This window comes from Haemorhous mexicanus, chromosome 6, assembly GCF_027477595.1.
Source record: "Haemorhous mexicanus isolate bHaeMex1 chromosome 6, bHaeMex1.pri, whole genome shotgun sequence".
NCBI lineage: Eukaryota > Metazoa > Chordata > Aves > Passeriformes > Fringillidae > Haemorhous > Haemorhous mexicanus.
In genome coordinates, this window is record NC_082346.1 from 28,689,169 (window position 1) to 28,704,559 (window position 15,391).

The following is a 15,391-nucleotide window of genomic DNA, read 5'->3' on the forward strand; positions in this document are numbered from 1 at the left end:
GGACAACACATTGACCAGTGCCCAGAGAAGTTAAGGCAGACTGCTTGCCAAAATCACTGTGCAGCTGAATACCCAGATGTACCATATAAGAAAAGTCAGTGAAATAGCAGATCTATGGAAGTATCTAAATTGAATACCCACATCCCATGCTGAAGTCATCTTGTAAGTGTTCAGGCACACTGAAACAATGAAATAGTTTGAGCAACTAGCCATCAGCTGGGTTTAGCACCTCAGTGTGGATCTTTGGATCATTTTCAGGTATATCAAAAGAATAACAGGGCAAGGAATCAGTTTTTAAGGGATGCTGCAACATCTGTGCCAGAGTATGCCCAAACTCACAATTGCTTTTGCCAGGAAAAGAAATTCTAACAAAGAAACTTTGTGCAATGGTGATGAAGTTTTGTATTTCCAACAAAACCTATTTGAGCAACAGAGTCAAGAAAGGGGGAAAAAAGGCAACTCTGGTGTCAGAAAAAAACACCTGCTAAGTGCTTGGGTGAGCTAGCAAAAGCCTTCAGGATCATGTCCTTGTCTACTTTGCTGATTAAGGTTTGGAAGGTTCTTCACAGGGTATATGAAGTGCATACCAAGAGGACACAAACTCTCCTACCTACAATCACTTTAAAAGAACTTATTTATGAGGTAATATCAAAAAAATGTATTTTCTTCCTGTGACCAAGGCAGTTTTATCACTCACCTTTGGATTTAGCTGAAATGTCAAGTGAACAGTTTCTCCAAGCTGGATTTTAGCAACATCAAAGAGAACAGTGAAGAGAAGGTTGTCTTTAGTGACTGCATTTTCATCATAGACTTTCATCTCAAGAATATTCTGTGGGCAGAGGTTCATAATTAGGATCCTATGTTGAGACCTTACAGAGACACAAAATGATGCTGATGTGCTCAGCATGTTAAGGAAAACAGAGAAAGCATGGGGAGAAGTGAGAGAGCATGCAGAACCTTTGTATCCACACAAAGATGAAGAAAGATATTCTGAACCTAACACAGAGTCGGGTTTGTTGTTTAGTTTTCCTGCATAGTAATTTAAACGAAAAAAGCTAGTAGAATCACTGAATATTGAAAGCCATGTTTGGCCTCCAATTTGGTTTGAGGTCACCTTTTTCCTGAATTGTAGGAAACCAGCTAATTGTCAGGACTTTGTTATTATTGGTAGAATAAAAATCATTGGATAAAGGCAGCAATTAAAATACATTAGGAATGTACCATATAATTACTTCATAGTTGCATAATTTTCTTTTGTAAATTATTAAACAGATCACATGCAAATAATTACCATGGAACCTACAGAAAGCACTATGCTTTTGTTAAATTGCACAAATACCACTGTATAAATGTCCTCCTCTCTCTTCTCTGACACCAACTGGCCTGTTTGGATGCACAGGAGAGGGTAACAGCCCCTCCTGTGCCTGATTAGTAGCTTGACATGGGCTGGCTCAGAAATGCCTCCCAGGTGCTGAGCAAGTGAACTTTAAGTCAATGGAGCAATAATTCAGGCCTCCCTCAATATATTCAGCAGCTCATCTTCATGCAAATTACAGGGAGCACTTATCTCAGATTCTTATTTATGCATCCAATTTAACTTGCTAAGAGGCTTTATGCTTATTAAAGACACTCAGTTAGGCTCATGGTCTCACACACAAACACACGGAGAAAAGAGTGAACATGTGAACTTCATTGTCTTAGAAGTTCATAATTTATCTCAGAATGGTCCATACCTAAATGTGATAAGTGATTGACTAGACAAATACTCTGAAAGGAAGCCACTCCAGAATCCAAGCATTCAATTTTGACATCTATCATCCTACAAGAAACCACCAAGGGAGAGATGGCAAGTATCCTTGACTATGCAATTTACTGTCAGAATACAGAAATGCTGTTGACCTTTAAGGCCACCTGTATAAAAGCATTGCACTGAGGTCAGCCCTGTCCATGACGCTTGCTAATAGAAATGCAGAGGTCAAGAGGCAGAGACGAGCAGCCACAGCACCTTGGTTTGTAGGCCAGCCATAAATAGCCTGCAAGGGATTATGGAGGTTGATGGAGATGATATGCTTACAAGCAATAGTCTGCAGTTAATAGAAGGCAGGCTTGCACTGAAGAGCAGATCAGTTTTCCTAGCCGTGATACTGCAATGGGATGTCCTTATCTGGCTTAAATGACTGACTTATTTTCTGAGTGACCAACAGATCCGCAGTCCCAGCTACTCCCAACTGGCCAGGAGAGACATGCACAAGGTGCTGGCTGGCCAAGGGAGATCTCGGGCTGTGCCCCCGGCATGCTGTACGGGAAGCAGCCAGGGTGTCTGGGCAGGTCACTGTTTCTAACTCTCCTGACAGAGAATATAAGGGCAGCATCACTGGGAGCCAGGTAATGGACAGAGACAGCCCTTGGCAGGGCTGTGTGCCCGCCACCAGCTCTGGGAAGGGTCACCCTCCTGGAGCTGTGGGAATTGTGCCTACAGCACAAGCCTGGGAAACGCTTTCTAGCCAGCTGTTTGTCAGACACTCATCAAAACAGATGCCCATCAGTAAACACTGCTGTTCTTGGGAAAAACCAGCACAAACAAGCCCAAACATGCCCTCTCACTTTTCTTCCACAGTGACAGTGTATTATATGGTTTTTCTGAGCTCTGGCTACCATAATTTGGGAAGATGAATACCTCAGCAAAACACAAGACAGAGAGAAGAAAATAATCGGATTAGCAAACTCTGTTTAGAGGGTAATGCGCACAGGAATTGCAGCATGTACAGAGAAACCTGCAAGAGCCTTATCCTAACTGCTGAGCTTTGGTTGTCCCAGATCCCCAGGATACATTTTTGCAGCCTACACTCAAGCAACAGCCACCACCATCACGCTGCTGTTGCCACACAGTGAAAACTAATCCAGCTAATGGCACCTGTCTTGTCTCCTCCTACAAATTTACTGAAAGTAAACATAAGGTCTTAACAAATGCTGCTTCTGAAGTTTGAGCAGCTTCCATGGCCAAGGTATTTTTTCAGCTGTTCTGTGTGGTATTGCAGTTTTGAACAATTTTTCAGGAAGAGCAGGTGCTCCTGTGCAAGAGCTGCAGATCAGTGGGTGTTTGTTCCCATGCTGCAATGTTTGTCCCTTGCCTTTCACCTCTCTGATAACCCTGCAGGGCTTCATGAAATTGTGCCTCACTGGCATTTTGAAAGAAGTTGGATTTTTTTTAGGTTTGCAGGGCAAGCACTGGCTGTAGGCCACAGATGGGCAGACGTGAAAGCGGAAAGCTACCAAAGAGGGCCAGTACCACCTAACTGTGGAAGAAAGCCTGAGAACGTGTATCATGGGCAACTTCTGCAGTCTAAGGCAAGAGGGATTGTTCACTGGAGATCCTGTGGTGTAGGAACACACTGAGCTATTCCAAACGTTCTTTTGGAGGAGTTTATCAATTCTTGAGAGAGCCAGGGGACTGGCCCGCTGATTTGCCTCTTTAGAGAGTTCTGATCTGTCCCCAGCACTAGGAAATGAAGAGTGCAAGCTGTAAAGCAGAGATTGATTGATTGCCCCTGATGTGAAGCAAGCTTGGTTTACTTAGCCTATCACTGATCTTTGTGGACTCCTAGACCCTGATGTTAATGCTGCCTTTTGGAAGGAGAAGATAGTGGGACTTGCAAATCTTCTTAAGCTTTAACAGTTATCATTATGATAAAAGTTTATCAAGTTCTCTTTTGCAAACTTCAGCTGTTGCTTTGTGACCTTTTTTTTATTTCTGGTCATTACAAAGGAATAATAAAAAAGTACAGCCCTGTGATCCTTTCACCACCTAGCTCATACATATCTTTTACACTATTCAATTTACTCTGAAATTTTCACATTTATTAGTGAAAAGCCATGATTAAAAAAGGAAAAGAAAAAGTGAAAAGTGATAGAACACCACAGGAATGGTTATGAAATATCTTGGGTAATTTTTACATATCAGAAAATTAAATTTAATTTTGCTGCTAATTTTTTTTTCAAATCCCCCTACCAATATCCTTCACACATATTTATTTCTGGTTTTATTTTGCCGTACATATTGATCACACCATGATATCTCTGCCCCGAAAGAAAACTAAATGCACTCTGCATCTTACCTTTACTTGGCTCTGGATCCTGAAGCAAAAAGTTTCATTCCACACTGGATCTTTGCAGTTCTTAATGGTTTTGGTCCGGACAGTCTCCGAGGAGGCAGTGGGCAAGGACAGGCTTATGTAGCAATCGGTTTGACTAACTGTATTTGAAAAGATGTGTTGTAACTAACAAATTACTGCAAATATCTTAAAGCACAGCCTTATAGCACTGCATGTGTACAGCAAATTGCAAAAAGGAGATGTTTCAATAATTTTTCTGACAGCTCTTTATTCAAAACCATTCGCTACTATTTGTTATCTCCTGCAAGTGGGAGCTCAGGTCATGAATGGGGATTCAAAGGAACTGCCGCAACAAAGGCAACTGGCAAGAAAAGAGTACACAGAGCTAGTTTGACTTAATAAACCCATTATTGGTACGTGCCCTGTTGGTTGTAAATGAAGAGATTTCTGTGATTGAGAAGAAAAATGCCTACAAATTTCAAGAGAACCTTTTTTCAAGAGTAAAATACTTTTTTAAACCACCTTCCCCATCTGGTCTGCTGCCCCCACATATCTGTAATCCAGTCCATGTAATGAGCTGTCTCACCCAACATGTGATCACATTCCTTCACCATGAAAAACAATGCAAAAAATAGCAGTGCACTTTTATCTTACTGTGATTTAAACTCTGAGCCCTGATAGAAAAGAAAATTCTAATTTCTGACAAAGGTGGTAATGTCACAGAAAATTGCACAGTGAGCTACAAGTAAGGCATTAAATCTTAATACACAGCAGTTGCTTTGGGTTTGGTTTGTCTCCATACTTGTCTGGGTGGGCACAGCCATCACAGCATCATAGAATGGCCTGGGTTGGAAGGGATCTTTAAGACTATCTTGTTCCAACCCCTCTGCTGTGGGAAGGGGCACCTCCCACTAGACCAGGCTGCTCTGTGTGCTGGACACTACCATGTGGTGTGGATGAATTGTCTCCTGTGGGTTGCCAGAGTTCTCAGGTGAGAGGTACTCACCTGGGGCACTGGGATATCTGGGCAACTAATGTTCCCTTTGTGTGTCAGTCTGATATATGTGGAGAATTTGGTGGTGCTCAGGCATCTCTGTGATACTGCTAAGGAGATAATTGATTTTTAGCAGGGAGCAATGCAGGGTGTTTGCTCCTAAGAGTGTAAAACAGTTGATGCCTCGTGAGCCTGTGGTAATGAACTGAGACCCTGACAATGTAGTGAAGAATGCTGGGGCTCAGTCTCTCTACACTGTCATCCACCCTTTCCAGCCCTCCCATTTTTAGCAAATCTGCTGTCCTTTCAAAAGAATTGACATTTCCTTTGTTTTCTAGGCAATTACAGCTGTCTCCACTGTCTCCAGCTCTAAAAACTTGTGTATTCACAGTATAGCTCAGATTTGGGTTTAATAACAGGCAGTTTGGTGCTGTACATACACACATGCTGAGAGGCAGTATGAGCAGTTGGGTAACCTGCTGGAAAAGGTCTCATTACAGGTTGGTTCCATTCCCAGCCCTGTCACAGACTGCTAAGTCACTCTGGGCAATTGGTTTCATTTAAATTTATCTTGCTTCTCCATCTGCATTTCCCCACCAATAACACAGTGATAACTATCCTTTCCACTTTTGTAATCTGCTTGGATGTGACCCAGGAAAAGAGTCTGATCAGTAATTATATTATTCTTTCTCTACCAGTCTCTTGGGTCTGCTTCCACATTTTCTTTTAACTTGTGGGGTAAGCCATGCTGTAATGAATAGGTGTTGCTTAAAGCAACTTGTGCAATCAGGGTATGTACTTATCTTTCAGGTCTTCTGATACTGTCTGAACATGAAACATCTTCGAGTTTTTCAGCATGCATTTGATTGTTTCATCCTTACTGCCCATAGTAGGTAAGAAATTACTTTAACTTTGCAATAATGTTAAAAAATATCCTAATATTACTCACATTAATAATAGACATCTGCATTTGTAATTTTAAAATGCAAATGCAGAATATATGCAATACATCTGTTGATAACAATGTATTGGTAATGAAACCATTTGTTTAGCTGTCTCCCACACACTATTTTTGAAAACTCTTTCATTGATTTTTAACATTTGAAAAAGATATTTCAAAAAGAACTTTGCATAGTTAGTGGTACCAGAGGAGCAGGCTGTTTCTTCAGCAACTGCAAGTTATGCACTAAGGATGTAAGTGTGTTTTAGAGAATTTGTTCATTTATGGTCTAGGACATCTCTTTGTTGCACACGTGACCTATGACTCCTGGTTTGGAAGAAAGGCATTCATTATTTTCAGAGTATCAAAGAAGTGATAAACTTGTGACTTCCACTCTTGTATCTAGATAGAGCTGTGGTAGGTTCAGTTCTTCATCCTCTCTGAACAGACCTATACCAACCTGAGAGGTTAGTCCACTCTTTAGCAAGGTTGCTCAGCCTTAATAGGAGCAAAACCAGAGTCCCAAAATCTGATGATCCACATTTAACATCAACTAGGTCGGCAACCAGTGAGGTCTCAGTCTCAACATAGCTTAAGACAAGATTGTAGATGGAGACAAAGATATTTGACTCTGAAAACAAGCAATCAAAGGCAGGACACTGCACAAAGAATAACAAATTATACCCCAGAACTAAAATGTTGCAGGATGCATCTGGCAAGTTATATAAACAACACAAATTTAATTACATTTTGGACCAGATCCAAATACACAATGTTAAATGTAAGTGCAGGTGATGAGATTTAGCATTGAGATGCCTTTGCATACACTTTTAGCCCGGGAGAAGAACATATGGATGCTCACTCAGTGTCTTCCATGTTGTATTCTCCTCCACTCTTTTCCTCTCTCCACCATAAAATGCTTAAACTCTTACCAGCTATTAAACATACCCAAATTGAAGAGGATTGAGTTAGGCAGCCTGGCATATGAGAAAGAGCTGAAAGACTTGAGTTTGCTAATTAAACAGCAACAAAAATGTTGTCAAATAATCCGTTCTGTAATGTCCAAATGATTGATACAAAGAGGATAATGATCTGTGTCTCTGTGTGAACAGAGGCAAAAATTAGAAGACTGCTCCAGCTCTTAGAGGATTAGCTCTAGCAAGAGAGATTATATGAACTTTTTAGGTAACTCACTTCAGACTGTTCTAGTACTCAGACATGTATGAAACCATGACAGACAAGCTAAATTTCCTCCTGCTTCAAGAGATGAATACCAGCCCAGGTGAACCTGTAAGGTGTCACATGGAAATGCTGCTGTGTAATTTCCATGTTTATGCTGTAAGGCAGAAAACAGGATAATCATGTCAGGCCAATTATAGTCCACGGAAAACAGCTAAGCCATTTCCCTGCCAGGGTTGACTATCAGGGAAAGAAGAGACAGGACAACTTTATATGGTACACCAGCCCAAGGGATCAATTACCAGATAGCTGGGTGCTGTCTCCAAAACAACTCCAAACCTCCTTCTTTGACACATAAGAAATAAGACTGTAACTTCCTTGGAAGAGTTGCCCCCTTTTCATTCTAAAAAGGTACAATGTCTGAGGAATAAGGCCTAAATCCATACATAGAGTCTCCAAGTACCATCAAAATACAATCATCAAAATGAAACAACACAAAAAGCAACACAATGTAATGCAGAGAAACCTATGCACAGCTTAACTACAAATAATGCATTTATGTAGGCATACCCTTTTTAGGCTTTTTAAAAGCATTGCCACGCTTTCACTGCTCCAACCCTCAGATAATCAGCCAGTAAGACCCAAAATGTTGTATATTTTTGGAAAAGAGGTATTACCAAACAGATTTTCCTTGTTCCACCTTAGACCATCTTGGGGTGATAATGTGGTGCAATCTCAGCTCTATCGCTAGCTAAGATTTTTAAGAAGGTTCTTTCATTTCCTTTTTAAAAAAAAGTAGCCAAAACTAAGTCTTGGTCAGACATCAATGCTGTTGATGCAGATCAGAGGGTAGTTAGAGCATCTAAAGAAACCAATATCAGAAGAAAACATCATAGAAACAGATTTGGAAACAGGCTGCAAGCAGTACGCACAAATGCTTTGGATTTCAAAGAAAACAGGAGTGGGAACAAATGCCAGAAAGAGCTGAACCACCAAATCAACACTCACAAATTTTCTTTCTTCAGAAAGTGTTCACAATAATGTTGTTCACCCAATAAGGGAATAGAAACAAAATTGTTTTAAAAGTTTAGCTAAAACTTTTTGTTTCTTTAAGCATCATTATTTTGACTCAGAAATGCCTCTGACAAGGCATTCTTGGTCAAGATTGGTCCTAAACAAGTAAGAAAAGATGAGCACCTTCAGAACTATTCTCAATTTAACTGCAGAATACAATGCAAACAATAGCACCAAAATTTGGGAGTGAGTATTGTTTTAACTTTCACTGGCTGCTTACTGCAGCACTACTTTATTGTCTCCTGCTGGGGGTACAGTCATAGAAAGTGCCCAAGAGACGAGCCATGGTCCCATGGGGACATTCTCATGTATCTTCTCAGCAGTGCAAACTATCACAGCCGTGTCAAATCTAGCCTTTCTACTTTGCATTGGCCTCCCACATAATAGCAAATCACATCTGGGTTCTTGGTCCTTATCTACAAGGTAATCAGTGTCTTCCATTCAGCAAAAAAGGTTGCCCAGAGTTCCAGAGAGCATCACTGATGAAGGACCTCAAGCTCTGACAATCTTGCCTATGGGCAGGGCCTTCCCTGGCACTACTCCAGGTGTTCAAAACCTCCACAGTGACCAAGACATACCACAGGCCTTATTGCATTGTGCTTTTATTGGACCAATCACCTCAGTGGTGTTCATCTATGTCCATTGGTAGGGAGGCTAAGAGAGACAGATGCATAAAACAAAACACGTCTCTGCTCAGAGGGCAAAGAATGAATCCCTAATGACAGATATCAGTCACACTGCATAAAGTATAATTGGATGAAACCGGAACAACCAAGACAGGTACTGAGGTGGAAAAAATCTACTGGGATTCAATGAACAAAAATGTATTTAAATATATTTTTTATAACAAAATATCAAACATGAGAAGCTGTAGCTTTGCCCCGTGTCCTGGTTCCAGCCAGAGCAGGGTTAATTTTTGCAGTAGCCAAGAGGGGGTATGGCCAGGACCCAGAGGTTATTGCCCAGAGATGGGGGAAGGGAGTCTCTTCATTAATATTGTTGCTGTTACTGCTTCCTTTCTTATCTCATTGCTGTTTCCAGTAAATTGTTCTTATCTCAACCCATAATCTTTACCTTTTTTGGACTCCAAGTCTCCTCTCCAGCCCACCCAGCAGAAGAAGCAAGTTGCACTTTGTTGGGAGAGTCTTAGTGGGAAGTACTGTTTCTGAACCACAACAGCCCATCAAATACCTCAAAATATCCTGAAGCAATTACTATAATGAGTAAACCTTTGTTATCAATCTTCTGTTATTTAAGAATTATCAATAGTTATAATAATTGAATAATTGAATTATCAATATCTGTTATTTATGAATTCCTTGACTGTCCAAATAGTAAGTAATAGTACTGTCAGCACGGGTGTATTGATATTCAATTTGTGTTTAATGTTTAGAGTCAAGCTAAGTATACTTTGGTCCTAAACTCAACACACAATTGTGCAACAGAAAGCAGGATATAGAGTAAAATATGATCTTTATCAAGGGCGATCAAAAATTCCAAGGTACAATAATTTTAAAGAAGATGTGGGAAACTATAAGCATGGGAAAAGGCAATGCTCAGCTCATTTTCTTAAATGGCGAGAAGGCGTTACTCGGCTCAGCCCAAGGAAATGTGTAAACAGAAATCCTATTCAGAAATCAAAGAACACACTTCATAATTATGAAGTGTGCAAACTGAGTGCAAACTAGAAAGGTACTCCCTGAGCAGAGTCTGCCACTGCCTTTTAACTTTGAAAGCCAAATGGCAGAGGAAGAATGAAGGATCTTGAATCACCACATGGACCTGTGTCCTCCAGAAGCATGTGGTTCTACATTGCTGCCATCACCACCTACTCATTCCAGCCTCTCTTCTCCACCTAAGCTTCTCCCTTGTTCATTTCCATTGCCTCCACCCTTTTCAAACCTGTTCTAAAACTGGTTTTGACATTTTAAAATATTTTAAAATATTTTGAAAGCTGTTTCAACCACTTGTTAACTAGAAGCCCCCATTAAACAAGATGATAATGAAGCCTACTAGGAACACATAGTCCATCACAATCCTTAAAGTTCATACCTGTTCAAGGAAGGACTGGAGATGCAATGCCACCTGCACTGGCACAGTATTAAAGCACAGCAGCTGATCTCACCTTTCCTTTTAAGACAGAGATGAGCATACCATTTACCTAAGGTTCTTTACTTTCACCAGTCTCTCAGTCAGTAAATCAGTTCAACTTCCTAATGCCTCTATGAGGTTCCTGGTGTCCTTGCTGAAGCCCTGGCTTTGGAAATGAGCCCTGGTTTTGAGAAACTCTTCTGCTTTAAGACTCCACCAAGAATCTAAAGGAAGCCATGAAGGAGCATCACACATACAATACCTTTGACCACCAGAACAGCTTTCTGTTCTTGCACACAGGAACAGGCAGAAGCCAGCACGGCTGCAAGAAGATGCATGTACACCTACATACAGCCCATTGATACCTAGCAGAAGAGATGCAATTATTTCCAGATCTGTAAGGACATGTGCAGAGCAAGTAAGGGTCTCCTTGACTGTAAATAGCAATGTCCTTTTTAGTGGCAGCTTATGCTGCTGTCAAGGTGCAGAGAAGGCTTTTTGTCTCCACACTATCTACCATTAATAAAATATAGTAAAATTGTATATAGTACAATATACACTACACTCCATCATGACCATCAAAGACTTGAAAAAAAGGAAAAAAATAAATTAATCTTCTAGATTAGAGAATACAAAACAGGTAACCTGAGGGAAACTAGGTTTATATATGTGTTTGGTAACAATGAACTCAGCAAGAGCATGAGCAGGCTTGGGTCACATGAGTCGATGAAACCAAAAAGAAGACTGAATAGAAAGGAACAGAAAGAATGCAGCTATGAAACTGATTCATGTAATACTCACTGAGATTATCCATTCAGTTGTTATTCCTGTTATTAACTGTGGTTATGACTTTATTACAAACAACAGTCAAGACCAGGCCTCCATTTCAACAGGTACCTCAGTAGTTGTGAAATTAGCTCTTGAAGTTGATTTAATCAGCTTACAATTACAGTAAAAAAGCCCTGCTCCGGGATATGACATCACAGGGAGGATCTTCTTGTGATTACTGGCTGTTTTTGTCCCTGTTTCAGTTTCTTAACCAGTTAGGAAATCCCTGTTTACAGGATTTGTTGCAACCTGGCAGTTATCCACATAACGACTTCTCTGTCCTTGTGCAGATCCTTCTTGCCAAGCATTTGTCTTGGGCTCTTTCAGGCTTTCCTCTCCATTGATGCAAAAGCAGCCTGTCTGAGGAGGCAGTGACATCAGAAACCTAAATGAGGAGCCCTGAAAAGACACTAACGATCTTTTAAAAAGGACCACATCCCAGGATTATTCTTAACCATTGCAAACATCAATGACCATGGGAAGCAATTTCACCCTAAAGTGAGTGTGCCATTAGCACTGGCCAGCCCAGGCAGCTGCCTGTTGGCACTGACCACATTGCCTGACTGCCTTCTTTGCACAAAGACTGCAGCTACCCTCTCAGACCAGTGGTACAGTCAGAAGTAAAGTAAAAGGAAATATACATGGCACGTTGTGAGCATATCTTCAATCAGTCCTTTCCACACACACTAGCTTCCTCTGGAGAACGTGGCATTGAAAGGGGTTTTGTTATTTTGATGGTGTTACACAGGGTTTAGGTGATATAAGGAAAAACGTTGGTACTACTACCTTCCAACTTTTAAAATCAATAGGTAGTGTAGCATTGTGAGCTTGCTATGAAATTACATAGCAACAGGCTCAGCCAGATTTAGTACTATTGCTAAAGAGGAGCCTAAAGCTTTATTGATTGAGAATGCTGATTGAGATTATTTTTACATGCTAAAGAAAACAAACAAAAAAATGTAGCTGTAGACTACAGGAAAAACTTTTTTTAGCCTTGGACTTTTCTAAATACTAAGTAGGATGTGCCACAAATTCTAAAGACATTTTTTGTTTTCTGAATAGAATATTTCTGTTAAATAGATGTATGTAGAAAATGTTAAGTGTATATTTCACTTGTAGCCTGTGAAGCAAGCAGGTTTCTCTTCCAATTTGCAGTGTAGAAGATATGTTTTCTCCTGGAAGATCAGTGAACCCAGCCACTGAGAAAAGGGCCACACAAAACCAGATTTGCCAGCTGTGCCAGCCCGTGGCCTGCTGTGACTGCAGTGGCAGCCTCTGGGAGCAGTGAGTGCTGGGTGTGCTCCAGTGGGACTGTACACAGCAAGGCAGGTCTGGGCAGCCACGCTGAAAACGAGATCTGCTCTGGGGAAGTTAAACAACACACATCCATCTCTTGTTACAAGCAGCATACAGGGTGAAATGCAGTGGTACTTGGCTGGCAGACAAGTCTCTCCAGAAAGTAATTGTGCCATGGTTAAATGGTGGAAATGCAGAGCCCAGCATAAAGCTGGCTTCTGTGAAATAACTGTGGGACATGAACAGAAAAACTATGCCCTCTTCCAGTGATCTTCTCTTGGAAAACAAGAACATGGAGAGCCCAGGCACATCAGCTGGTGACTTTTGCTCCTGATGCTGTCAGTGACTCCCCATTTTGCTGGTGCCACAGGTAAGCCCTGTTGGACAGTTGCAAAGAAATTGCATCCTCCAGGAAGATTTTGCAGAAATGCTGGATGTGTTTATGAAGATTTGTGACAGCCACAAAGCTGTCTCAGTTTTAAAGCCAGAGGTAGAGGCAGTCATATAATGATTAGCATTTTGCAATTCTTGAGATAAATACAAGGGGGCGGTTGTCTTGGTGTAAGAGCTGACATATCTAATATGCAAAAACACCTTTTCACACCAGCCTGAAAAGGACCAGGTTTTCTCATGCAAGTGTTTCTGCTGCCCATGCTAGGCAAAGATAGAAAAGAAATGTCTGTAACTATTTAGTTAGCAATATAACCATATAGACCTCCCCAAAGAATAACATCCTGAAACTGGGAATGGTGTTTTCCCATGAAACTGCAAATGAGTATCTGGGTTCCTGTCCAGAGCAAAGTGAGATGACAAGAATCAAAATAAGATCCCTTAATGGCCTCCAGAAGCGAATCATTTGGGGTATGACAATTAAATGCAAACACTACTGTTGACTCAGAAGCCAGATCTCTCAGCCACAGACCTCAAGAACCACAGACCTCTTGGAAAAGTGGGGCAGGGAAAAGCATGGTTCAGTGTTGGTCATACCCCAAAGCATTTAATATAAGCCAGTTCTGGAGACATGTTCTCAATTCAAATGAGACTTTGGACTGGTCTGGTATCACTATTCTTTTAAATTTTCACTAGGAAAATTTAGCCAAACTCAAACATGCCCAGAAGTTGGAACAGCTATGTCTTCATTATATGTACTACTTAGATTATAGTTACCTGATAACCTTCACAATTGGCCAGCCCTTCCTTCTGGTTCATAAGTAAACCTTATTCCTAACAGACTTTAACGCATATTAGTAGCCTAATCCTTGTTATTACACTTACACCATGTACAAACACAGCCTTTTGTCTGACACACGGGGAAAAGGTCAAAAGCATGATTATAGGTGATTGCCATAGCTAACCCATAATAAAAAATAAGTCCTATGTTATATGTCCACGTGCAAGACATGGACTCTGCAGGTAGCAGTCCCTCTGCACAAAGAGGGTCCATTAGGTGAGCAGTGCCACAGCTGAAGGGAAGCAAAGTGTACTCATGCTTGACAGGCAGTCTTCCAAAACCAGGTTCTGACTCCAACAGAGCACCAATGGCTCTTTGCAGCTGGAATTATTTCTGTGCCGTCTTTCAACTCTCTGTCCTCATCTCTGTCACTCTTAACAACTTGAAGTTGTAAAAAAACAGTAATTAAAACAAATAAATGTGAGCCACATAAAGAAGTGTACTACACTCTCACACAGGTTTTATCATTCAATATTATGCTTTTTAACAGTCTCATTTCTTGTGCAGTATGAATCACACCATGTGGCATGGGTCTACTAACAAAATTATTTGCTCTGAGAGAGTGTACGTGCACAGGGGAGATAAAAACTCACTGACTCTCTGCTGTGACACTGGTAACTTGGTCCTGGTTCTCAGAGGGTAAACAAAATGTGGTGCTCTCTTGCACACAATGAAGAAAGGCAACTGGAATGGGGAGTAGATGAAGCAGCTCCTCTAAGACCCTGTCACCTAGCACTGCTTCTTCTGCCTCTTTCTATCAAAGACCTTCTTCCACATCTGGAAGCAAATCTCCAGTGTTATAGCTGCCAACCTGAAGTCAGGTGATCAATCATCTGCTCAAAATGAAGACACAGGATAAAGACTAATAAAAGAAAAGTAGCTAAGATAAATAGCTATGGACTTCTGGAAGTTCTATTGTCTGTAAGAATGTAAAGATCATCATTTCCAAACATTATAAAGTGGTGAGAAAGAGAGAAACATCCCTGATTTTAAGGCCAGAGGCACACATTTGGCTATCAGCTCCACAGGGGGTTGTCCTGATGCTATTGCCTGTCAGGACAGCTTAGAAATTCCCTTGGGGTGGTAACATGCCAGAAAACTGTTCAGCTGAGATAGAAATGACAAAGACGAAATTGAAACATCCTTTCACTTTTTCCCTAAAGGTTTGCTTTTTTTAAAAAAAAGGGCAATATCCCTGTGCTAGATACAATGGCAGAAAACCAGGAATTTAATAAGAATCTCCATGGAAGCAAATACACTTGCTGTGTTCACTTGGTCTTATTTGATACACAAAGGTTTATATTCACTTCCTTTCAATTTTGTTCCTGATTTGTTCTGAGTCAGATATTTGAGATATTGAGCTTTCTTTCTCCTACCTGAGTAACAGCTGATATTTTTCTCTCTTCACTCCCACTTTTACCCATTCCAAGTCCTCAGAAACATTTCAGTGGTGCTTGTTTATCCTGAAAAGTCTACTTCAAATACATTTCAGAGAAATGTTGACAGAAAAAAGTTGTTTGACAATAATATATATAGTGCTTCTTCTACCTTTTATTTTCTTTAAAGCAGAAAGAAATTTAAAAATTGCAACTGACAATTAACATCTGAATTTGTTCATCAATCTGGCTCTGAACCTTGTTAGCAGT

The 15,391-nt window shown here is 40.7% G+C and overlaps 1 protein-coding gene across 1 annotated transcript in view; it reads right to left on the reverse strand.

Annotated features, from left to right (window-relative positions):
- The window catches only part of LOC132328992 (cytosolic phospholipase A2 epsilon-like), a 33,434-nt gene that overhangs the window by 15,954 nt on the left and 2,089 nt on the right, over positions 1 to 15,391 (reverse strand). The window contains exons 3-4 of the mRNA XM_059849520.1: positions 4,116 to 4,252; positions 698 to 829 (exon numbers count right to left, since the gene is read on the reverse strand). Coding sequence (XP_059705503.1) covers positions 698 to 829; positions 4,116 to 4,252 — 269 coding nt within the window. The remainder of the gene's footprint in view (positions 1 to 697; positions 830 to 4,115; positions 4,253 to 15,391) is intronic.